At 41.0% G+C, this 23,345-nt stretch overlaps 1 protein-coding gene across 2 annotated transcripts in view; it reads left to right on the top strand.

Moving 5' to 3' along the window:
• Positions 1–23,345, top strand: part of kif21b (kinesin family member 21B) — a 77,616-nt gene that overhangs the window by 39,464 nt on the left and 14,807 nt on the right. For both annotated transcript variants that reach the window (XM_034693052.1, XM_034693104.1), the window contains 5 exons: positions 1,025–1,161; positions 4,805–4,985; positions 6,972–7,136; positions 7,785–7,902; positions 7,994–8,164. In XM_034693052.1, the coding sequence (XP_034548943.1) occupies positions 1,025–1,161; positions 4,805–4,985; positions 6,972–7,136; positions 7,785–7,902; positions 7,994–8,164 (772 nt within the window). The remainder of the gene's footprint in view (positions 1–1,024; positions 1,162–4,804; positions 4,986–6,971; positions 7,137–7,784; positions 7,903–7,993; positions 8,165–23,345) is intronic.

A 23,345-nucleotide genomic window follows, 5' to 3' on the forward strand; every position in this document is an offset into this window, starting at 1 on the left:
GTTCTCTCTTGTGTTTTATGAGATTTATGAGATGCATGAAATATTTTTCACTGGCTGATGACTGAGAGTTTGATTTTTGTTGGCATTTCTATGCACGGTAAAGAAAGCATAACATGAAGTGTTGTTGGTATTTCGGTTTGATTTGATTTGATTTGATGTGTTTGTGTTTGTTTTCACTCTGGGACGTCATTCCAGTTATTTGCAGGCACTGCAGATAAGCATGCTACCATATGTTTCAAACACACTCCTGTATTTTTCACGTCTTTGCAAACAGACCTGCCCAGAGTTTTGTGTGTTATCACAGATTCTCTTCTTTCTCCTCACATCCTCCAGCTCTCCCTCTCTACCTCCCTCACGCTTTCTCACTCACCAACCACCACTGGTGTTATTAGGAAGCCCACCAGGGACCAATTTTCCCACATTCCTCCCTCTTCTTCTCACACCCTCTGTCGGCTTTGTTTCAGTCCGCTGACTGCTCTCCAGGCACTTTGGGACTCTGGTCTGTCAATGGGACATAGATTGTGGAGTGTGTGGGGAACAGAGATGGAGTTCCTATGTTATACTTGGGGCTGTGTGGGTTTGTACATTTGAGTGTGGAAGTGTGTGGAAGTGTGTGTGTGTGTGTGTGTTAGAGTGAGAAAGAGGAGGCAGACAGACAAGTTGAATAGAAAAACAGCTCTCACTACTGTAGTGTCTTAATTGGGCTGTTCCCCAAAAAGAGAGCTAAGAGGGAATTGAAGCAGGCCTGAGAGATGGAGCAGGTGGGCTAAGCAAACCAGCAGTAAGATGTGTGCATATGTGTTGATAGTACCCATGTTTCTTCACAGGGGAGTACATTTGTATCCAGTGATGTTTTTATGGGTTTGTATTGACACTTTACAATGAATAATATTTGCATTCTTTTATGCATGTTTGTGATCGGCCTGTGATTTAAAGTGTAAGCATCTGCAGATATGTTTGAGACAAAGAAACAGCCCTGCTGGTTGCATATTTCAGTGACTGATACCCTGTATGTGATTTATAGGGGGGTGATCAATCCCATCGGGGGTGTGAAGGGGGGTCGGACAGCGCCCCTGCAGAGTGTTTCTGTAGCTGAGGGCCATTCAAAGCCGGTCCTGTGTGTGGATGCTACAGATGAGCTGCTATTCACTGGATCCAAAGGTACACCACCCTCTTACTAAACTGGTGACACTTTTATATGAAGTATTAAATGACCTTAAATAGCTTAGCATGCAAGCTTATTTACTGCTGTTTCCATAACAACATACTGTTGCATATGTAATTGTTAAAGCCTTTTTTTATTTTATTTTTTTATTTTTTTATTTGCAGAATTAAAAGAAAATACATACAAAAAAAAAAAGCAAAGATAAATAATATACTGTGCAGGAAGAGGCAGAAAACTCAGAGAGCTTGTTTGAAGCCTCCACCCAAATAGTGCTCTAATATAAAAAATGAATTAAAAAAATACTAAATTGACACATCAATCAATCAATCAATCAATCAATCAATCAATCAATCAATCAATCAATCAATCAATCAATCAATCTCTATTTGTATAGCGCCAAATCACAACAAATGTTATCTCAAGACGCTTTTACAAACATAGGAGGTCTAGACCACTCTATGTCAAATTATGAACAGAGACCCAACTTCAAGACAGGGTAAGACTCAGTCTGACCCCACCTTAATCCATCATGAGCATTGCACATCGCAGTATTTAGCTAGTTACAGCGGCGAGGAAAAACTTCCTTTTAACAGGCAGAAACCTCCAGCAGGACCAGACTCATGTTAGACAGCCATCATGCCTCGACTGAGTTGGGTCTGGAAAGACAAGACAGATAGAGGGGAGTAAGAGAGAGAGGTGATAGTGATGAGACGAGTCGTAGAAGCTGTTGCCACTGGAGTCCAGCATGTCCGTATAAGCTGGAGTCCAGAACGTCTGCAGCATGAGGACGTCTACGGCAGCTCAGAGGAATCTACGAGACAAGGGAGCTCAGGGACTCCAGAAAGGTCTATGGTTAGTAACTTTAATGGGACAGGCAGAGTTAAAGTAAGTGATGAAGGGGTTGGGGGGAAGGGGGTGAGCTAGGATCCCAGTGCGTCAGTGTGCCAGTTCCCCCGGCAGTCTAGGCCTATAGCAGCATGACAAAAGCTGGTCCAAGCCTGATCCAGCTCTAACTATAAGCTTTATCAAAAAGGAAAATTTTAAGTCTACTCTTAAAAGTGGAGAGGGTGTCATATACATATAAAGACAATACTTGATACTAAAAATAAAATAACATAACAATATACAAAATTAACAATTAGTAATGAAAATCAGCCACACATTCAGAGAAACACAGCAGAAGCATTTTTTCAATCAATCTTACCTTTTTTTTTAGCACAATAACTTAAAAACTGACATTTCAACATGACACAAGTTCAAACTTCTGAGTAAGGGCTCATATGTTCTTTTTTTAGGAGTCAAATAAAAAGATTAATACAACAAACATGTCTACTAAGAAATAAGCTGGGTTAAAGGAGGTGATTAGATTAGCTAACTGCTAGCTTAGTAGCCACAAGCTTGTCTTGTTGGTCTATCACATTATACATTGAAGGTATATAAATGACATCACTTTTGATGTTTGAAGTATTGATTAAAAGATTAGAATATTGCATGTAAACAAGTGTTGGCGGTATAAAGAGGCTTTGGTAGACACATTGAGTCACCTTTTCATAAAGCTAAGCTAACCATTTCCCCTTTTTCCTGATATGTTATGCTAAATTAAGCTAGCTGGGTTTTAGTAGTTTTTGTAGCTTGCATTTGTGTGAGTGGTATCAGGTTTCTCATCGAGTTCTCTTGTAGAAAAGAAATAATTTAATTCCCAAAATTCCAAACAAGCCCTCTTTACTTTTTAGAATCATAAATGTCGAATGAATTTCTGTTTTCTTTTTAAACATTTATTAAAATATTTATTCTCCCCTGCTCATTACCTTTTTTAGCACCAAGGCTTAGCATAACAAGTGATGCTAAGCTAGGGCCTTGACTAACTTTTTAAATATTCCCATTCTGAATCATTCCTTTAATGAGTGTTTTCTATCTTTCTCTGTACTTTTATCATTTTTAAAACAAATAGCTGACAAGTACAGTCATGGCCAAAAGTTTTGAGAATGACACAAATATTACATTTTCACAAAGTCTGCTGCTTCAGGGTTTTTAGGTGTTTTTGTCAGATGTTTCTATGATATAATGAAATACAATTAGAAGCATTTCATAAGTATCAAAAGCTTTTATTGAGAATTACACAGAATTCATGCAATAAGTCAATATTTGCAGTGTTGACCCTTCTTTTTCAAGACCTCTGCAATTCTCCCTGGCATGCTGTCAATCAACTTCTGGACCAAATCCTGACTGATGGCAGTCCATTCTTGCATAATCAATGCTTGGAGTTTGTCAGAATTTGTGGGTTTTTGATTGTCCACCCGCCTCTTGAGGATTGACCACAAGTTCTCAATGGGATTAAGATCTGGGGAGTTTCCTGGCCAAGGGCCCAAAATCTTAATGTTTTGTTCCCCGAGCCATTTTGTTACGACTTTTGCTTTATGGCAAGGTGCTCCATCATGCTGGAAAAGGCATTCTTCATCACCAAACTGCCCTTGGATGGTTGGGAGGAGTTGCTCTCGGAGGACGTTCTGGTACCATTCTTTATTCATGGCTGTGTTTTTAGGCAAGATTGTGAGAGAGCCCACTCCCTTGACCGAAAAGCAACCCCACACATGAATGGTCTCAGGATGCTTCACTGTTGGCAAGAGAGAGGACTGATGGTAGCGCTCACCTCGTCTTCTCCGAACAAGCCTTCCTCCAGATGCCCCAAACAATCGGAAAGGGGATTCATCAGAGAACATGACTTTACCCCAGTCCTCAGCAGTCCAGTCCCTGTACCTTCTGCAGAATATCAGTCTGTCCCTGATGTTTTTACTGGAGAGAAGTGGCTTCTTTGCTGCCCTCCTTGACACCAGGCCTTCCTCCAAAAGTCTTCGCCTCACTGTGCGTGCAGATGCACTCACACCTGCCTGCTGCCATTCCTGAGCAAGCTCTGCACTGGTGGTGGCCCGATCCCGCAGCTGTAACACCTTCAGGAGACGGTCCTGGCGCTTGCTGGACTTTCTTGGGCGCCCTGGAGCCTGTTTGGCAACAATTGAACCTCTCTCCTTGAAGTTCTTGATAATTCGATAGACGGTTGACTGAGGTGCAATCTTACTCGCTGCTATAAACTTCCCTGTTAGGCCCTTTTTGTGCAATGCAATGATGGCTGCACGTGTTTCCTTGCAGGTAACCATGGCTAACAGATGAGGCACAATGGTGTCATGCACCATCTTCCTTTTAAAGTGTCCAGTCACTCAATCATGACAGATTGATCGCCAGCCTTGTCCTCATCAACACCCACACCTGTGTTAATGTGTGTGACACCTGTGTGTCATTGAAATGATGTTAGCTGGTCCTTTTGTGGCAGGGCTGAAATGCAGTGGAAATGTGTTTTTGGTGATAAAGTTCATTTTCAAGGCAAAGAGGGAGTTTGCAATTAATTGCAGTTGAACTGATCACTCCTCATAACATTCTGGAGTATATGCAAATTACCATTATAAAAACTGAAACAGCAGACTTTGTGAAAATGAATAGTTGTGTCATTCTCAAAACTTTTGGCCATGACTGTAGAATGAAGCAGGGAGAAGAAAAAATGATAGCAAGAACAGAATTAAGTAAGTAAGTATCAAACCATGCTGCTGTTCAATCAAATTAAACTTCCCTTTCCCCCTCCTTCAGATCGTACCTGTAAGATGTGGAACCTGGTGACCGGTCAGGAGATCGTCACCCTCAAAGGCCACCCAAACAATGTGGTGTCAGTCAAATATTGTCCCGCCTCCTGTCTGGTCTTTTCTGTCTCCACATCCTACATCAAGGTGTGGGACATCCGTGACTCTGCCAAATGTATCCGAACGCTAACGTAAGTTTCCTCATGGAATGGGCTAAATATAACAGATTTGAGCAGTGCAGCTAGAAAAACTCAGCTTAGGAGATGTTTAAAGGAAGTGACTTAGGGGGGTGTGCTCCATGTGTTAAAGGTGACATATTGTGCTCTTTTTCATCAAAATATATTGGTCTAAGACAGGGGTGTCCAAACTTTTTTCAAAGAGGGCCACATTTGATGTTGTCAGAATACCTCAGGGCCAGTGGCTCCTACTGAGACTTAGGAATCCTAAAAGTTATATATGAAATATTTAATAACAATTATTTTAAATGTTTTCTCAATAAAACAGTAACGAGGAAGTACCATGTAAAGATTAGCAAACGTTATCTTCTTCTGGAGGAAAATGTTTTTTCATTGGGTCGGGCAATGTGGGAAAAATATTGTCTCATTATTTTCCTATGGCAGGATCACGATGTGGATTTCATCACACTTCTTTTTCATGTTGTTTTTAAGACTCTTCTGACCAGCAGACAACATTTTAATAACAAAATCATTATTTCCCTGAGTTCTGAACATTTTTTAAGCACCTAATTTGGCCTTTTCTGTACAATCTCATAATTTTGATCTTGTCTTGTGTCCTCTTTTGTGTCTTCTGAACTTTTAGTGTTCATCAAGAACATTTTCACATCATGATGAAAACATTAATTTGAAAAACTGTCAGCTTTAAGAGTTCTTGTGTTTCTTCTTTATTGCCGTCTTGATGAATTCCCAGTGCTTTGGCTTTAGACAGGTAGTCCATATGAAGCTTTTTGAGACATTTCTGGATTGACTTTAGTTTTGTTTGTGAGTTTGAAAGAAACTGCAAATGTACAGATGATTTAGAATGTGATAAATTTCTGTGCTATAAATAACACAATTTAAGATGGAAGCTTGGGGCCATAAATAAATGGACCTCGGGCCGCAATTGGCCCCCGGGCCGTACTTTGGACATGCCTGGTCTAAGAGGTCCCCAAAACATGTCTTTAAAGTTTATTGCTCAAAAAAACACTTTGAAATCAGATTTTGGTCTGCCTGTAAACCCCTCTTTTTCAGCCCTGCTCAGAACAGGCTGTTTTCTGTGTCTGTGCCTTTAAATGAGAATGAGCTCTCTGACCACGCCCCCTCAGGAAGTGGGTGTGGCCTCGGCTGTCCAGCACATTGATCTAATGTTTACATATTAGCTGAATATACACGGCTGCTCACAGACCAGCGCTACTTCAACCCTCTGAATCTGATCCAGAATCTGGTCCTGATGGAGAGGCGCCTGCAACAGGACCTTTTTGAACCATTGGTCACAGATTTAGTGTTTCTTGTCGTTTTATTTGTCAGTATGTCGACGTGTGTCTTGGTACACAGCTACGAACATGTAGCTATGTGGCTATGCTAACTAGCGCTAGCACTTTTCCATGATAAATAAAAAATCATCCACTAGATCTTCAAATCTGCAGACGTGGGGAGTAAAACCGACCTTTGTGTTTATTAAGACGGCCTACAACTAGCATGCCTCCCTCCTAAGCTCCTTGTTAGCACACATTTGTGCAGGGAATGAAAAACGGAGGAGGGGTTGAGTTGTATTTTATACAGTCTATGGGCTGAACAAGCTCCGAGCTCTGACTTCCTGTTACAGACCGGATGGCGTTGTGACGTATGAAAAACACTGAAAACTGAAACGGCTGGTTTCAGCACACATTTACAGAAAGGTGGAGAAATCAGAACAGGGGCAGAATGGATTCTTTTCATTTTAAGGGGGTTTGTAGACAGGGACACATATTTCAGGTAGAGAACCATTAAAAAGTCGATTTTGCATGATATGTCACCTTTAAGTAAAGAAGTATGAATACAGTGAGGGGAAATGTGATAAAATGCAAACAGAGGAAGTTAAAGCAGAATTTAACAGAAATGAACTTCTCTGCCTCTATCTTTCCCCCCCTTTATTTCCCTCTGATTCTAAACCCACTCTTTGGCTTCTCTCTACCCCCACAGTTCATCAGGGCAGGTGGTCTCTGGGGATGCATGTGCAGGAACCACAACCCGCACTATAACCTTTGCCCAGGGAGAGTGTCAGATCAACCAGATCTCCCTCAACCCGTCAGGATCTGTGCTCTATGCTGCTGCTGGAAACACTGTTCGCATGTGGGACCTCAATCGGTATGATTCATTCATTTATTCACTCAAATACTCATCTAATGTTCAGTACATTTTACTCATTCATATATTATTAATAATGATGAATATACTCATTTATATGCTCAGCCATTCCTGCACTTATTGGATCATTCATGCAGGTAGTTTCAGTAAAGTGAGCTCTTAATTCTTCATAACACAGATGGATGTATATATTAATTTGGTTGATGTTATTAAACACTAGGGCTGTAAAAAGAAAGGTACAGGAACTGGTTTCAAGAGTGAACATGAGCAGGTTTTCTGTTCCTGATATCTTGTGGAAAAACTGTCCTCTCTACAGCTTTTATGTTTCCAGAGGGAAATGATCAACAGATTGAAGCAGACAGTCTACGCTGAAGGCCTCAGACCAATTTAACGATGCATAACAACTCCCAGAAATGAAAAATGAATGTATTAAACATTTCTTCAGTATCATCCCAGCCTTTGGCGCTGCTATGTCTCAGCGGTTTTACTCTTGAGACGGAAAGCGGTTTCATTCAGTAAAACTGGCATCTTGAAAATCAGATCCTTGTAAGTAATGCATTTCACGGACCTTTGCTTCGCCTTTTTTTGCTGCGTGTCTGTCTGCTCCTGTGTGTGCGTGAATGTGTGTGTGTGTGTGTGTGTGTTCAGGATGCAAGCGATGGGGAGGCTGATGGGTCACATCGGCTCGGTCATGTGTCTGACAGTTGGACAGTCTCTGCTGGGCAAAGACCAAGTCATCACTGGCTCCAAAGACCACTATGTCAAGGTAGCATCTGCACACACTCACACATTGAGACTTTACTTCAGTGTCACATATACAGACGGATCTGTAATGTCTTTTTTGTGTCTCTTCTTAGGTGTTCGACGTAGCAGAGGGGACTCTGGGCAATGTAGGTCCAGCTCACAACTTTGAGCCGCCCCATTACGACGGTATCGAGTGTTTGGCTGTAAATGGAGATGTGTTGTTCAGCGGGTCGAGAGATAACGGCATCAAAAAATGGGATTTGGAGCAACAAGAGCTGACACAGGTGTGTGTGCTTGTGTGTGTGTCTGAGTGCCTAAGTGAATGCTGCCTGCTTTTACATTGTGAAATAGATTAAGAGGATATTTTTCTTCAAACCTTAAAGCTGGGGTTGGTGTTCAGATTTAGATCCACTTTTTGTCATACTGGTTAAAATGATCTTTATGTCCTGATGGTAATCAATACATGATGTGTTCCTAAAAAAGAGTGAAAAAAAGCTGCTATCTACATCCGGAGTAAACCTGGGAAAACACCAACCAATCACCGTGTTTTGGCTCCCCAAATTTTAAACCAATCAAATCCCGTCCAGCCGTTCTGCCCTCCTCCTGCGCGTACATTTCCCCAGCGTTCACTCCTCCGAGTCCCCGTCTCCTGCCTCTACTTCCCCTGACTCTATTTACTGCCCCTCTCGCTCGTCCTCGGGCCTGTCCCCTCTGACCTGATGAGGTGCTTTGCTCAGGACTGTAGTCCGGATCAGAGTCTAAAAAGCTCTCACCAACAAGCAGAATAATTAATGACGTTCAGTAAGTCCTACAGAAAATATATATTTATTGTAGCGTCTGTCCAGACGCTGTAGTGATGACGAGCCGATTGGTGAACACGTTGAGTTTTAATAACCGGTCACTGTCGGCCGTGATCCCGCCAACCAACAAAGCAACAATCAATGTTTGAATGAATGAAGAACTTCTCCTCTTGTCTCTCCTCTCTCCCGCTCACACACTCTACACCTCTCCTGATGCCTTCACTGACTGTCAACACTGTAGGAATTAAGAACATCTACACTGAACAAGTTTAACAAACAGTAGAGCTGTTACAGTATTATATATGTGTTATAACTTTTCTCCTGATATCGTGTCACCAGTACAACTGGATAATGCTAGAATGACAGTTGTGAGTGCTAACAGCAGCCATGTTTGTTTGTGTTTTTAACTTTCACTATGAGAATGTTTTGGTGAGGACCGGTTTTGAATCAGTCACCATCATATGCTCCAGAATCAGCGGTGCTCGTGCATGTGAGCGGGGGGGCGTCGTTTTGGAGGAGCTCCGAGGGAGGAGGGGAGGGGTTAGACGGAGTCATGAGGAAAAGCTACATTCAAATTCATGCCGGTTTTCCGAGACTACCAACCCTAGCTTTAAATGTTCCAACTCCAAAAATGCCAACATTCCTGAGACTTATTTAAAAATAAAGCTGCATTCATTGTGTGTATCTACATGAACTGGAACATAGCATGCCACTCATATCTCAACACACGTGCACACTGTTTTCAACAGAGCACAGTGTTAAGAAACCTTTCTTCTAAGTAGAGACTGTCTGCTTTACACCTGCTTGTAAAGATGTATTAGATGCAGCTACTGTTAACAATTTGGTCACATGCACAGACTTCCCAATGAGCAAATGTGTCACAGACAGTGTTTACTTTTAGCCACTACTCCTGCAGCACACATGCGTCGTATTCCTGAGTGAGTCAAAGCTCTTTATAGATGGTGAGCTTTTGTCCTTAAATGTTACAGTCATGGAGCTGGTTACACTGAGTAAATACACATGGACATGTTAAAAAAAGTAGACTACACAGAGGTAATGTCTTTTTTTGTATTGCAATATATATTTCAGAAAATATATTATTTATTTATTTATTAGTTTATTTGACAGGAGCCATGCAAAACAAAAACTGTCAAGCCAGAGTTAGCTATAAGCTAATTTTTATCTGTGGTCCCTGGGCAGGAAGATGTAAAGAAATGTACAATACAAATGATAAAAAAAACATACTAGCATTTAAAGGTGACATATCATGCAAAATGGACTTTTTAATGGTTCTCTACCTGAAATATGCTAGTTGTAGGCTGTCTTAATAAACACAAAGGTCGGTTTTGCTCCCCACATCTGCAGATTTGAAGATCTAGTGGATGATTTTTATTTTTCATGGAAAAGTGCTAGCGCTAGTTAGCATAGCTACATGTCGTAGCTGTAGCTGTGTACCAAGACACACGTCGACATACTGACAAATAAAACAACAAGAAACACTAAATCTGTGACCAATGGTTCAGAAAGGTCCTGCTGCAGGCGCCTCTCCATCAGGATCAGATCCTGGATCAGATTCAGAGGGTTGAAGTAACGCGGGTCTGTGAGCAGCCAACATGTAAACATTAGATCAACGTGCTGGAGAGCCGAGGAGGCGTCATCCACTTCCCGAGGGGGCGTGGTCAGAGAGCTCATTCTCATTTAAAGGCACAGACACAGAAAACAGCCTGTTCTGAGCAGGGCTGAAAAAGAGGGGTTTACAGGCAGACCAAAATCTGATTTCAAAGTGTTTTTTTGAGCAATAAACTTTAAAGACATGTTTTGGGGACCTCTTAGACCAATATATTTTAATGAAAAAGAGCACAATATGTCACCTTTAAAACAATACATAGGCTACTCAACACAGTCCATCACTAATAACAACACATTTAAAATTACATTTCATTGTCTCTAGTTTGATGCATTCAGATGAGCACATGATTGTTCTTCCTTGAGCCATAATTTCAGTTTACTTTTAAGAACACTGAGGCTTGCACAGTCTCTAATGTGAGTCAGGATTGAGTTCCATTTTCCTGCAGCTCTGACTGAAAATGCAGACTGTCCAAATGCAGTCTTCCTACGTTTAGCTGAACAGTCTCCTCTTGCTGATGCCCTGGTCTCCCTAAGATTGTTCCTGCAGAGTAACACACATTGTTTAAGTGGAGGTGGTGGGGCCTGATCATGCATTAGTTTATACATCAGACACCTATCTGCATAACAAAGAAAGCTGTCAAAGCTCATTAAGTTATATGTCTTAATGATGTTACATTGGTGGTAGTTCCTTGTTTTTTTTATCCAGAGATTTCAGTGATTGTTTGTAGAGGGTGTATCATGGTTTTAGAGTGGTTGCTCCAGCCTGAGGCCAGCTCATGATTCAATTATCACATTTTTTCCTATGTTGGGCGGCTCTTGACACTCAGTTCATGAGGTCAGCAGGGTTGGGTTAAACAAGAGGCAGAATGAATGCACATTGTGAATGTATAGCTCATAAATTATAGTTTTAAACCCTGTTTTTGCTTCACGCCTGCTCTTGACATTATGTCCAGTGAGCCTGCAAGTATAAACATGCAGAGGCAAACGATCCCTGAGGCTTATTATGCATGACCTTTTGACCCTCATCATCCTCTGAGCAAAGCCATTCTTTCCATATAGCATGGCTGCAGTATGCAGTGCAGATAGAGTGCCAACAGAGTACAAAGGGCTTTGTATAATGTGTGAAAATGCAGCTGCAATGTTTCTTGTGCAGAGCAGTCATTTTTTGTTGAGCTTTATTTCCTTTTTTGTTATTTAATACATATGTTTACCATCTTAGTGAAGCCTCTCAAAGCAGACCATTGCTGTTGTGAAGCCTAAAGATGGCAGTGGCCATCTCAGCAGTGCTATCTCTGCTTAAAACTCCACTCACAGGGGGGCGCCTACTAGGACAAAGTGGTACCTCCACTGTCATAAAAACTATTCTTTTATTTAGAGAGAAATTAACTAGGAAGACCAAAACTGCTTTTTGAACCTGGCTGTAATTATGTTTATTGTTGCTGTAAGACTGGACATTTTAATAAGGGGCTTAATGGAGACTTGGCCTTTTCTAGCTCGTCTCAAGTGGACTCTCAAAGAACTGCAGCTTTTTCACACACACATTGACTTCATTTTTTAATACTGAAGGTTTCAGCTTACTTCAAAGTCAATAGAGCTGGTTTACAGCAAACAATGAATGAAAGGGATATTTCAGTTTTTTTTAAGTGGGGTCGTATGAGTTACAGTACACTATTGCTCCTGTTAGCCACAATGAGTGCCGGTGAGCTCTTCCCCTTTAATGAGAAAATTCCCAGAGGACCGGCAGGAAAGCTAGGCTACAATTCTCTGCAGACGGGGCCTCCTATTTCATGTAATTTCGCTAAAGTTGAGAAAATATGTTCCAGGAACTCATCACGGTGCAAATGCATGCACTAGTAGAACAAACTGGAGCTCTTCAGTTTGCCGTCAGTCTTTGTTTTGGGACTATTTTCAGACGCACCTCTCAGACCGGTGTTCTTCCGCTGCATGAGCACGGATACACGCCGATCAGCTGTTTGGATCAACAAGCACGTAGCAGGATCAAGTATCGGTCTTTAGAGTGAATTAAACTCACTTTTCTGCACATTTAAATGATGGGACGTACCTGTCTTTATCCTGGCTGTTCAAACAAGCAAACCTCCTGTAAGGCAGGGAACTCTGGATGATGAGTGATCGCTGTCAGAATCCCTCATTTCTGCAGTTTGTAGTTTTTGTTCCTAAAAGTGTTTACTGCTAAAAATGCTACATGCTTGTTGATCCAAACAGCTGATTGGCGTGTATCCGTGCTCATGCAGCGGAAGAACACCGGTCTGCGAGGTGCGTCTGAAAATAGTCCCAAAACAAAACAAAGGGGGTTTCTGACGGCAAACTGAAGAGCTCCAATTTTTTCTACTGGTTCATGCATTTGCACCGTGATGAGTGCCTGGACCATATTTTCTTAACTTTAGTGAAATTACATGAAATAGGAGGCCCCGTCTGCAGAGAATTGTAGCCTAGCTTCTCTGCAGGTCCTCTGGGAATTTTCTCATTAAAGGGGAAGAGCTCACCGGCACTCATTGTAGCTAACAGGAGCAATAGTGTACTGTAACTCATACGACCCCACTTCAAAAAAACTGAAATATCCCTTTAACTGATGTTAGTCTTTTTTCTTCTTCTGTCGCTGTCAGCTTGAGTAACAGTTGACTTGAATGTTGGTGACACTAATTATAGGAAATGGCAATACATTTACTTACTGTTATGACAAAGAACTACAAAACTCTAATGTGGAAGTGCTCAAGTGACAAATAGTTCCTACAGCCCTCAAACAAGATGGCAAAAAAAAAACCACACATGTAATATTTTCAGCTGTCTGAAAGAAACTGCTTTAACAACTATGATTGCTGCAATAGTGTACTTTAACTCATACAACCCCACTTAAAAAAAACTGAAATATCCCTTTAAAAGCCATCTACCTAGCCTTTCAGACATTTCAGTTGTAAATCACTAGAAATGAAAGCAAGCTCTCCTCACTACCCATTTTCAGACTTGCGACAGGATTCTCCTGTATACCTTGGATTTAAAATGTCCATGAGGACAAGATGTCTCTACCTGGAGTGTTTTCTCTGTGCAGAAAGTCAACGTTGTGTTGTCATGTGTAATGTGGCTGAAAAGCACTGAGTCAACACTGAGGTGTTAGAGCCCAAAGGCATCACAGCCACAGGTACCAGAGAGGAAAGTTATCCTGTGTGTATGTGTTCACTCCTGTGGTGCCTCCTGTGTATCCTCTTGTATAGCCTGCATATGCTAATATTGCATTAAAATGCACCTCGTGGGTGGATGAGGTTTTCTCATTTACATGCTCAGTAATTATATTAAGCGGCTCTTTTCCAAGTTGTTTGCATAAGTTCTATTTAGCCTTTGTGTATCCAAACCCAGAAAACAAACACATAAGACATTATTATTTCCATTCAAAGGCTGAATTAAATCAACTCTAACTATGGTCTGCAGAATGTGACCCCAACCTCATTTGAGAACAGCCAACACAATTCCTTTACAGCCTCTCTTAACTCTGCAGTCTCTGTCTAATTATGTAATAGGATCAAATTGTGGCTTTGGGTGTAATAGAATATATTACAGCAGACTCTGAAACACCTCCAGAGTTGCTGCTGCAAGCCTTTCTGCTCCAGCCCCCTCTGTTAAAATGCATACGTGTGTTTCTTGGGAGAACATTTGAAGCAATTTGTTTATAATTACTCAGCACTGTGGTTTAGGGAGTCCCAGTTGCTTGATAAATATTTTATGTATCCTCCAAAAAGCAATATCAAGTTTGCATGTTTACTGGTTTGTCGACATGCTTATGCAACAGTAACTGCAGTGCGATGTCGGGGATTATGAGGTGTTGGAAAGCAATAGCACTTTTTGAATTCTGGTGTAAGGTTGTGTGAGAGTGAGTGAGGAGGTTGTGATGTCTCTCTTTGTATTGTTTTATAGCTCAATAACCCTAATATCTTACCTCCCTCAAGGTTTGATCCATTTCTCTGCTTTTTGCAAAGGACACATTTACAGTTTCCTAACCTTTCCTGGTCTATAAAGCCTGTGTGCATGGAAAAACACCAGTGACCCTGATAAATGGGAAGTTTTCAAGGTTTTAGCATTGAAAAAGCTTCAAATGAGTTAATCTAAACCTGTTACAACATTTGATTGATTCATATCAGTGTTGTAGTCGAGTCCCCAAATCCGAGTTCGAGTCGAGTCCTCAGTCCTCTGTGTTTGAGTCCGAGTCCGAGTCCAAGTCTGACCATATGAATGTAACAAATGGTGTCCCGCAAGGGTCCATATTGGGTCCTATCTCATTCGTCATCTATATCAATAATTTATGTAAAAATGTAATGGATGCAAAGTTTCATTTTAATGCTGATGACACCGTTTTGCACTCTTCAGCGTCGTCCGTATCAAGTGCAATTAGCAAACTGCAAGCTGCATTTAACACAGTACAAATGAATCTTTGTAAACTAAGGCTGGTTTTAAATGCTGACAAGACTAAGGTGATGTATTTCTCCAAGTCCAAGAGGACGGTGAAAAATGAGTCTAAGATTTTCACCTCCACAAATGAGGAAATCGAATGTGTCCCAACATTTAAATACTTGGGTTTTCTCTTAGATGAAAATCTTTCTTTTAATCATCATATTGAGAGTCTTACTAAAAAACTGAGGGTGAAGTTGGGTTTCTTTTATAGAAACAGACGCTGTTTTTCCTTTGCTGCGCGTAAAAAGCTCATTCTAGCAACCTTTGTATCTGTAATTGACTATGGTGATGTTCTTTACATGCATGCTTCCTCAGCCTCTCTGAAAATGTTGGACTCTGTGTCCCATGCTGCATTGCGGTTTGTTTCTGGTTTAGGTTTCCGCACACATCACTGTATCTTGTATGAGAAGGTGGGCTTGTCTTCCTTACACAACAGAAGAATGGAGCATTGGTATGTCTTTCTTTATAAGGCCGTACTCCAGGAGCTGCCGTCTTCTTCATTGACTCCAAAAGTTGTCAGTGGCTGTCACCTTCAGTCCCATGGACAAATTCTTCTTGTCATTCCTCTGACTCACTCTGTCTTTGGTAAAAGTGCTTTTAATGTCTTTGCTCCCTCTTCTTGGTTTGAGCTTCAGGGTCGCCTGAAACTGTATTGTTTAATTCGATTGGAGGATTTTAAAACCAGGATAAAGGATGATCTGATCAGCTTGTGCACATGTTTTAAAGGGGACATATCACGCTTTTTTCATCAATATATATATTGGTCTAAGAGGTCCCCAAAACATGTCTTTAAAGTTTATGCTCAAAAAAACACTTTAAAATCAGATTTTGGTCTGCCTGAAAAGTCCTCTTCTTCAGTCCTCATCAGAACACTCTGTTTTCCCTCTGACCACGCCCCCTCCGGAAGTGGATGTGCCTCGGCTCTCCAGCACGTTGATCTAATGTTTACATGTTGGCTGAATATACACGGCTGCTCAGAGATCACGTTACTTCAACCCTCTGAATCTGATCCAGAATCTGATCCTGACGGAGAGGCGCCTGCAGCAGGACCTTTCTGAAGGATTGGTCACAGATTTAGTGTTTCTTGTTGTTTTATTTGTCAGTATGTCGACGTGTGTCATGGTACACAGCTACGAACATGTAGCTATGTGGCTATGCTAACTAGCGCTAGCACTTATCCATGATAAATAAAAATCATCCACTAGATCTTCAAATCTGCAGACGTGGGGAGTAAAACCGACCTCTACCAGAAAGGCAGCAGGACCTTTTATGAAGGATTGGTCACAGATTCTGTGTTTCTTGTTGTTTTATTTGTCAGAATGTCGACGTGTGTCTGGTACACAGCTACAGCTACAGCTATGAACATATAGCTATGTGGCTATGCTAATTAGCGCTAGCACTTATCCATGACAAATAAAAATCATCCACTAGATCTTCAAATCTGCAGACGTGGGGAGTAAAACCGACCTTTGTGTTTATTAAGACAGCCTACAACTAGCATGCCTCCCTCCTAAGCTCCTTGTTAGCACACATGTGTGCAGGGAATGAAAAACGGAGGAGGGATTCAGTATTATTTTATACAGTCTATGGGCTGAACAAGCTCCGAGCTCTGACTCCGTGACAGACCGGATATTGTTGTTACGTAACAGAAACACGGAAGTCTGAAACGGCTCGTTTCACACACATTTACAGAAAGGTGGAGAAATCAGAACAGGGGCAGAATGGATTCTTTTCATTCTCGGGGGGTTTGTAGACAGGGACACATATTTCAGGTAAAGAACCATTAAAAAGTCAATTTTGCATGATATGTCACCTTTAAAGCTTAACACTGCTAATTTATAAATCAATGTAATAGTTACTTGCCACTGTATGTTTTGTCCTGTTGTATTTGTGAAACTTTTTATGCTGTTGTCTTGGCCAGGACTCCCTTGTAAAAGAGACTTTGTATCTCAATGGGACTATTCCTGGTGAAATAAAGGTTAAAAAGAAAAAAAAAAAAAAGTCACCAGAGAAAAATAGGAGTCCGAGTCCGAGTCGAGTCCTCACTGATAATATTATATATTACAAGGAGGGCAGCCGTTTGAATCCAAACTATTGACTGTTAGACTGACTGTGTGGGACCTTTTGGATGTGTAGGAAACACATGTATTTAATTAACATTAGTGTTGGAGCTATTTCCATCATTTTATGCCATAAATATAAATGATTCTAATATATTCATAATCATTTTACTTTATGTCATTTATATGTTGTTGTTTGTATTAAGGGCAATGTCATGTGCATTATCATTATTTTATTTTAGTAAGCATTTTGACAGTTTGATTGTTTTCACCTGGATGGGCAGATAAGATAGGAGGGGCGGACACAGGGAGAGGTGGATGTTGTTAGACGTTAGAGCACGAGGACGCTACAGACTGTTTCATGAGAATCTATGTTGTTTATTAAGACTTCAGAGAATCTGAAGTTTTTACAGGACATTTGAAATGTGTCTGATCCTGTACGATCCGCTCTCCCCCAGCGCTGTGGCCGGTTTGATTTTCAGTTTGGATTTTAGTAAATAGACGAGGTCTGACTGCCACTGCAGTGAGATTCTAATGAAATCCGGCCGGTGTGTCTGGAGATTAATTTAAGAATGAAGTCACAGCGTTGTGTGACGTGCGTAAATGCGCTTCAGCTGCGCTTCAGTTGATGAGGGGACGCGCTCAGAGATTCTGCTGCACTGGGATCACTGCCGGTGTCCAATAAACTAACAATAAATCAAACAACTTAAAGGCACTATGAGGAGTTTTTCACCAGCTGAGAAACAGACTGAAACCAACATTGATGCCTCTTTATGACCTTCAAAAGCAAACAAAACCATAAACAACAACACTGATACCTTCTCTGTTGTCATTTTTAATCCCTTAAACCACTCTGAGGGGTCAGGTGTCAGACCACATGATTGACATTTGGCTTTAGAAACACTCCTTTTCGTCTGTTTTCATGGCAAATAATCACATTGAGTGATACATATAAATGTTAAAAGACAGCAGGTGAGGTTTTTGTTGAAAACACAACGTTTGCATCTATAGAACAAGAGATAAGAGGTATCACTTTGTCCACAATGGGGCGCCAAAATTGATATAAATCCAAAGTTCCTCACAGCAGCTTTAATAACTTTGGTTTAGTTACTTTAGTCTCTTATATTACCGTTATACTAACACAGTAAAGTAGGGGTGCAACGGATCAAAAAACTCACGGTTCGGATCGGATCACGGTTTTGAGTCACGGATCGGATCATTTTTCGGATCAGCAAAAAAAAAAAAAAAAAAAAGAAGACAAGACAAATATAACTTTGTCCTCCATTTATTTTGTAAAACACTTTGCCCATTAAATAATAACAACATTCAACTCAAAATGTACTGCATGTGCAAAGCACCCTATCTGTGGGCCGTCCTGCCTCATTTACTGCATTTCATGGCATGGCAAGTGAAGGAGCAGAGGAACTTCAAAAGTTTCACTCCATTCTAATTTCATTCGCTGATTTTCACCGTCCACTTTTCTTTGAGCTGCAAACTTGGAACACACCGTTTTTATGCATTCTAGGGTCCTACAGCTGGCAAAGTGCCAACATGCGAACTGCTCCAAAAACGAAAGTGAAAGTTAAAAATTGCACTTGCAGCGTTGGACTCTAAGTGACCCAGTAAGAGCCTCTCTGCGTATCGTTGGCATGGAAACAAGTCCCGGTAAACGAGCAGTGACACGACCAAAACACAGAGTGAAGGAATAACAGTTCGGGGGCCACAAATAGCCGGATGCGGGCCGCGTATTGACGGCCTCTGGTCTATCGGGTGCGCAAGGGAATTTCATAAAGTGGCTCAAGCACATTCAGCATTCACTGTATTTCACAGGGAAACCCAAAACGCTCCCATACATGTGACTTAAGAGATGCAGGAGGGTTTTCAAGTTCCTCTGCTCCTTCACTTGCCATGACTACCGCTGCGCTTGACGAGTGAGTGTCACGCGAAGTGTCAAGTGAACACGCGCAACTTTTTTCATCAACCGATCCGCGGACCACGTCTGTGCCGAACCGTGGAGAGGCTTCCGTACGGATCACGGATCAACGATGATCCGTTGCACCACTACAGTAAAGTGATGAACGGTCTCAAGAAACTTTAGCATCTCTCTCACTTTTGGGTTCGTCCTGTACAGATGTCTGTTAAAGTTTGAGCTGGTCTCTTTCCTTGATGGGTCTCTTAAATCTCCAACATGTCGCTCTGCTCTCGCTGCATTTACTGTGAAATCTTTGAAAGAAAAATGCACGGCTGGTAGCGTCTTTTAATCCTGGCAGACGTCACGTGAACGCGCATGCAGGCGAACACTCATGCCAGCCCTCGCTCTGAACGGAATACATTTTATGAAACATACAAAATCTAACATGAACATTAAAACAGTCTGTATCAATATTTAAGCCCGAGTCCTCCTCTCTATCATCCGGGTCCTTTTAGTCCAACCCCAAGTCCGAGTCATCAGCGCTCGAGTCCAAGTCCAAGTCACGAGTCCTGCAAAACGTGACTCGACTCGGACTCAAGTCTGAGTCCTGGACTCGAGTACTACAACACTGATTCATATAATACCATATCAGAATCAGCTTTATTCGCCAAGTATGCTTGAACACACAAGGAATTTGACTTCAGTAAACTGTGCTCTCTTTGTACAAGGCAGAATAGGAATAAGAATAAGAACTACAATAAAAAATAAAATAAAAATATAATAACAATAACCTTAGCTATAAATACAAAGAAACAACAAATAGGCTTGACTAATATGTACAGGCTAAAATAATATGATATTAGTGCAGTGGAGAGTTGCAGAGGTAGAAATATAATATATAATATTGAATAAACAGACAACACGGTACACATAGAATACAAAATGACTGATATTGATTTAGAGGTCTCACAGCTACCTTATCCTTCATTCATATCTTGAAAGAATTTGTGATATGTGCCAAGTCTTCCCCTAAAGGGAGATGCAGATAATGTTTAATTTATAAAACCCAAGAAAAGCATTCGACTGAATCTAGGTCCATGTATGAATTAAATATCTAACATAAATTAACCATTGACACTTACATTTACAGCATCAAACATGGCATACTGTAAACTCATGCTAGATGTGAGGGGTTTAGTTTTTATGAAACATTAGAAGGTGACAAGGCAAGGCAGCTTTATTTGTATAGTGCATTTCATACACGAGGGCAACTCAATGTGGTTTACATTAAAACATTAAAAGCATTGAAAAAATTCAGACAAGCAGAAAGGAACATAATTAAAATGAAAAATATAATAAAACAGAAAAGAAAAGGAAAATTAGAAATATATTAAAAATTACATTAAAAATTTGATTTACAATGGATTAAAATGAGCTAAGATAGGAAGGCAGTGTCAAATAAAAAAGTCTTAGTCTTTGATTTAAAAGAGGTGAGAGTTGGAGCAGACCTGCAGCTTTCAGGGAGTGTGTTCCAGATATGTGGTGCATAATGACTAAATGCTGCTTCACCATGTTCCATTCTGACTCTAGGGACTGAAAGCAGACCAGAACCTGATGACCTCAGAGGTCGAGGTGGTTCATAAAGTAGCAGCAGATCAGCCTAAACCATTCAGGGCTTTATAAACCATCAGCAGGATTTTAAAGTCTATTCTCTGACAGACAGGAAGCCAGTGTAGAGATCTAAGAACTGGAGTGATGTGGTCTACTTTTTTGGTCCTTGTTAGGACTCCAGCAGCAGCATTCTGTATGAGCTGCAGTCGTCTGATGGACTTTTTAGGGAGTCCTGTAAAGACCCCGTTACAGTAGTCTAGTCTGCTAAAGATAAATGCATGGAGGAGTTTTTCTGCATCCTGCTGAGACATAAGTCCTTTAATCCTTGATATATTCTTAAGGTGATAGTAGGCTTGACTTTACAATGGTCTTAATGTGGCTGCTGAAATTAAGGTCTGAGTCTAAGACTACACCAAGGTTTCTGGCTTGGTTTGAACATTTCATCTGTGCAGATTGGAGCTGAGCAGTAACCTTTAACCTTTCTTCCTCCAAAAACAATCATTTTAGTTTTTTCTTTGTTTAACTGAAGAAAGTTCTGTCTCGTCCAGTCATTGATTTGTTCAATGCATTTACTCAGTGTTTGTATGGGACTATAATCCCCTGGTGATATGGTGATGTAAATATGTGTGTCATCTGCATAGCTATGGTATTTTATTTTGTTGTTTCTTACTATCTGACCTAAGGGGAGCATGTAGATGTTGAATAGCAGAGGCCTCAGAATGGACAAGAAAAAAGCCTTTTTAGTTTGATAGATATCTGAAAGTAAACATCGCATCGATATAAAAAAAGTCACTTTTGGAGCCATTACTTTTTAGTTTAAAAATGGAAGAAGATCAGTCCAGAGATGTAACTGCTTGGAGCATAGACTGTATGAAATATGGACATAGTATCCGTGACGTCACCCATCTGTTTCTGAAGAGCTGTTTTGAGGCCAATCGGCGGCTGCAGCCATATTGCTGCTGCTGAGCCAGTGTGACTTTAAGAGGCGGAGTTTGAGCCTCCTAGCCAACAGCTACAGTGTTCCCGCCTGTCTATCAAGTCAGCTGTGCCTCTCATTGGAAGACTCATAATCTAAATATCTTCAAAATTGCTGCTTTAGAAAAAAAAATGGGTCTCATTCATGAAACGTGAGTAACTCTGTGTGTAGATTTGCATATAAAAGCTCACACTACTAAAACTCCACTCCAGATTCATGAACGGCGCGGGAAACTCAGATTTGTAAACACATGTGTAAGATGTTGAATGCCTTTCTACGTTCATGGTAGCTCAAAATGTCAGGAAATAATCGCAGTATTTAGCTAGTTACAGTGGTGAGGAAAAACTTCCTTTTAACAGGCAGAAACCTCCAGCAGGACCAGACTCATGTTAGACAGCCATCATGCCTCGACCGAGTTGGGTCTGGAAAGACAGATAGAGGGGAGTAAGAGAGAGAGGTGATAGTGATGAGACGAGTCGTAGAAGCTGTTGCCGCTGGAGTCCAGCACGTCCGTATCAGCTGGAGTCCAGAACGTCCGCAGCAGGAGGACGACTACGGCAGCTCAGAGGAATATACGAGACAAGGGAGCTCAGGGACTCCAGAAAGGTCTATGGTTAGTAACTTTAATGGGACAGGCAGAGTTAAAGTAAGTGATGAGGGAGTTTGGGGGGGAAGGGGGTGAGCTAGGATACCAGTGTCAGTGTGCCAGTTCCCCTGGCAGTCTAGGCCTATAGCAGCATGACAAAAGCTGGTCCAAGCCTGATCCAGTTCTAACTATAAGCTTTATCAAAAAGGAAAGTTTTAAGCCTACTCTTAAAAGTGGAGAGGGTGTCTGCCTCCCGAACCCTGACTGGTAGATGATTCCAAAGGAGAGGGGCCTGATAACTGAAGGTTCTACCTCCCATACTACTTTTAGAGATTTTAGGTACAACTAGCAATCCTGCATGTTGGGAGCGTAGAGTTCTAGAGGGGTAATAGGACACTATGAGCTCTTTAAGATACGAGGGTGTCTGATTTTTAAGTGCTTTGTAGGTTAAAAGAAGGATTTTAAATTCTATTCTAGATTTTATTGGAAGCCAGTGAAGAGAAGCTAACACTGGAGAAATGTGCTCTCTCTTCCTGTATGTATGTTTTCAATAAGCTAGTACTTAATTTTATACCTATGCATGCATTTGATCAATCTGGCTCTTACTTAGCTTCGGTTGTAGAATAATCATTTCTTTATTGACAGACCCTTTAAGTTCAGCAGAAAGCCACCCAATCACACGTTTCAGCTCAGACCATCAAATTACCACTTAAAGTTACACTTGACTTTTATGCCAAAGATGTTGCAGCAGCAAATCTCTGCTCTGTGCGACTACTAAGTAAGGAGGCATTCAGATGGAAGTGTTACATGATTACCACATGGTCAATAAAATGACAAGGCGGTAGAGAAATGCATCCCAAAACCAAGCAGTACTCACTGGGTAATGTTGATGCTGTTGCTCGGACTTGTCTGAGTTGCAGGTATTCACATACACCACACACTCTCTTAGGTCACCTGTATTTTGTAGTGGCAACATCTAACAGCTTGTTCCTAAATGGATAGTATCAGCAGGAGCGTGTGTCGTCACACACAGCACAGGGTCATTCTGGTTTTTTTTAATTAACAGCTTTGTTTATGCAAAACAAGGTGACACCTGCTCTAGATAATGTGGTAGATAGCAAATTAAAGCCATTTGGGAAATATTTATTATACTCACCTCTTGTGTGATGGTTAAAACAAGGCCCAAACATACAACATAAAAAATCAGCTCTATTGCCTGTTCTATAATGAAATGGCCTTCAGTGTAATGGTACTCATTTCCTTTTGGCTCAGAGAGCTAAAAAGAAAAAAAAAACATGTTTTTTTTTTTTTTTTTTTTTAGATAGTTTGTCCTCTATTTGTACCTAAGTACCTAAGTCCTGAGTACCTAAGTGAATGCCTTAAAATGTATGCCCCCAACTGCTGCCTGAGATCTTCCATCAGGTCCCTCT

Source organism: Notolabrus celidotus, chromosome 1 (genome assembly GCF_009762535.1).
Source record: "Notolabrus celidotus isolate fNotCel1 chromosome 1, fNotCel1.pri, whole genome shotgun sequence".
NCBI classification, from domain to species: Eukaryota; Metazoa; Chordata; class Actinopteri; order Labriformes; family Labridae; genus Notolabrus; species Notolabrus celidotus.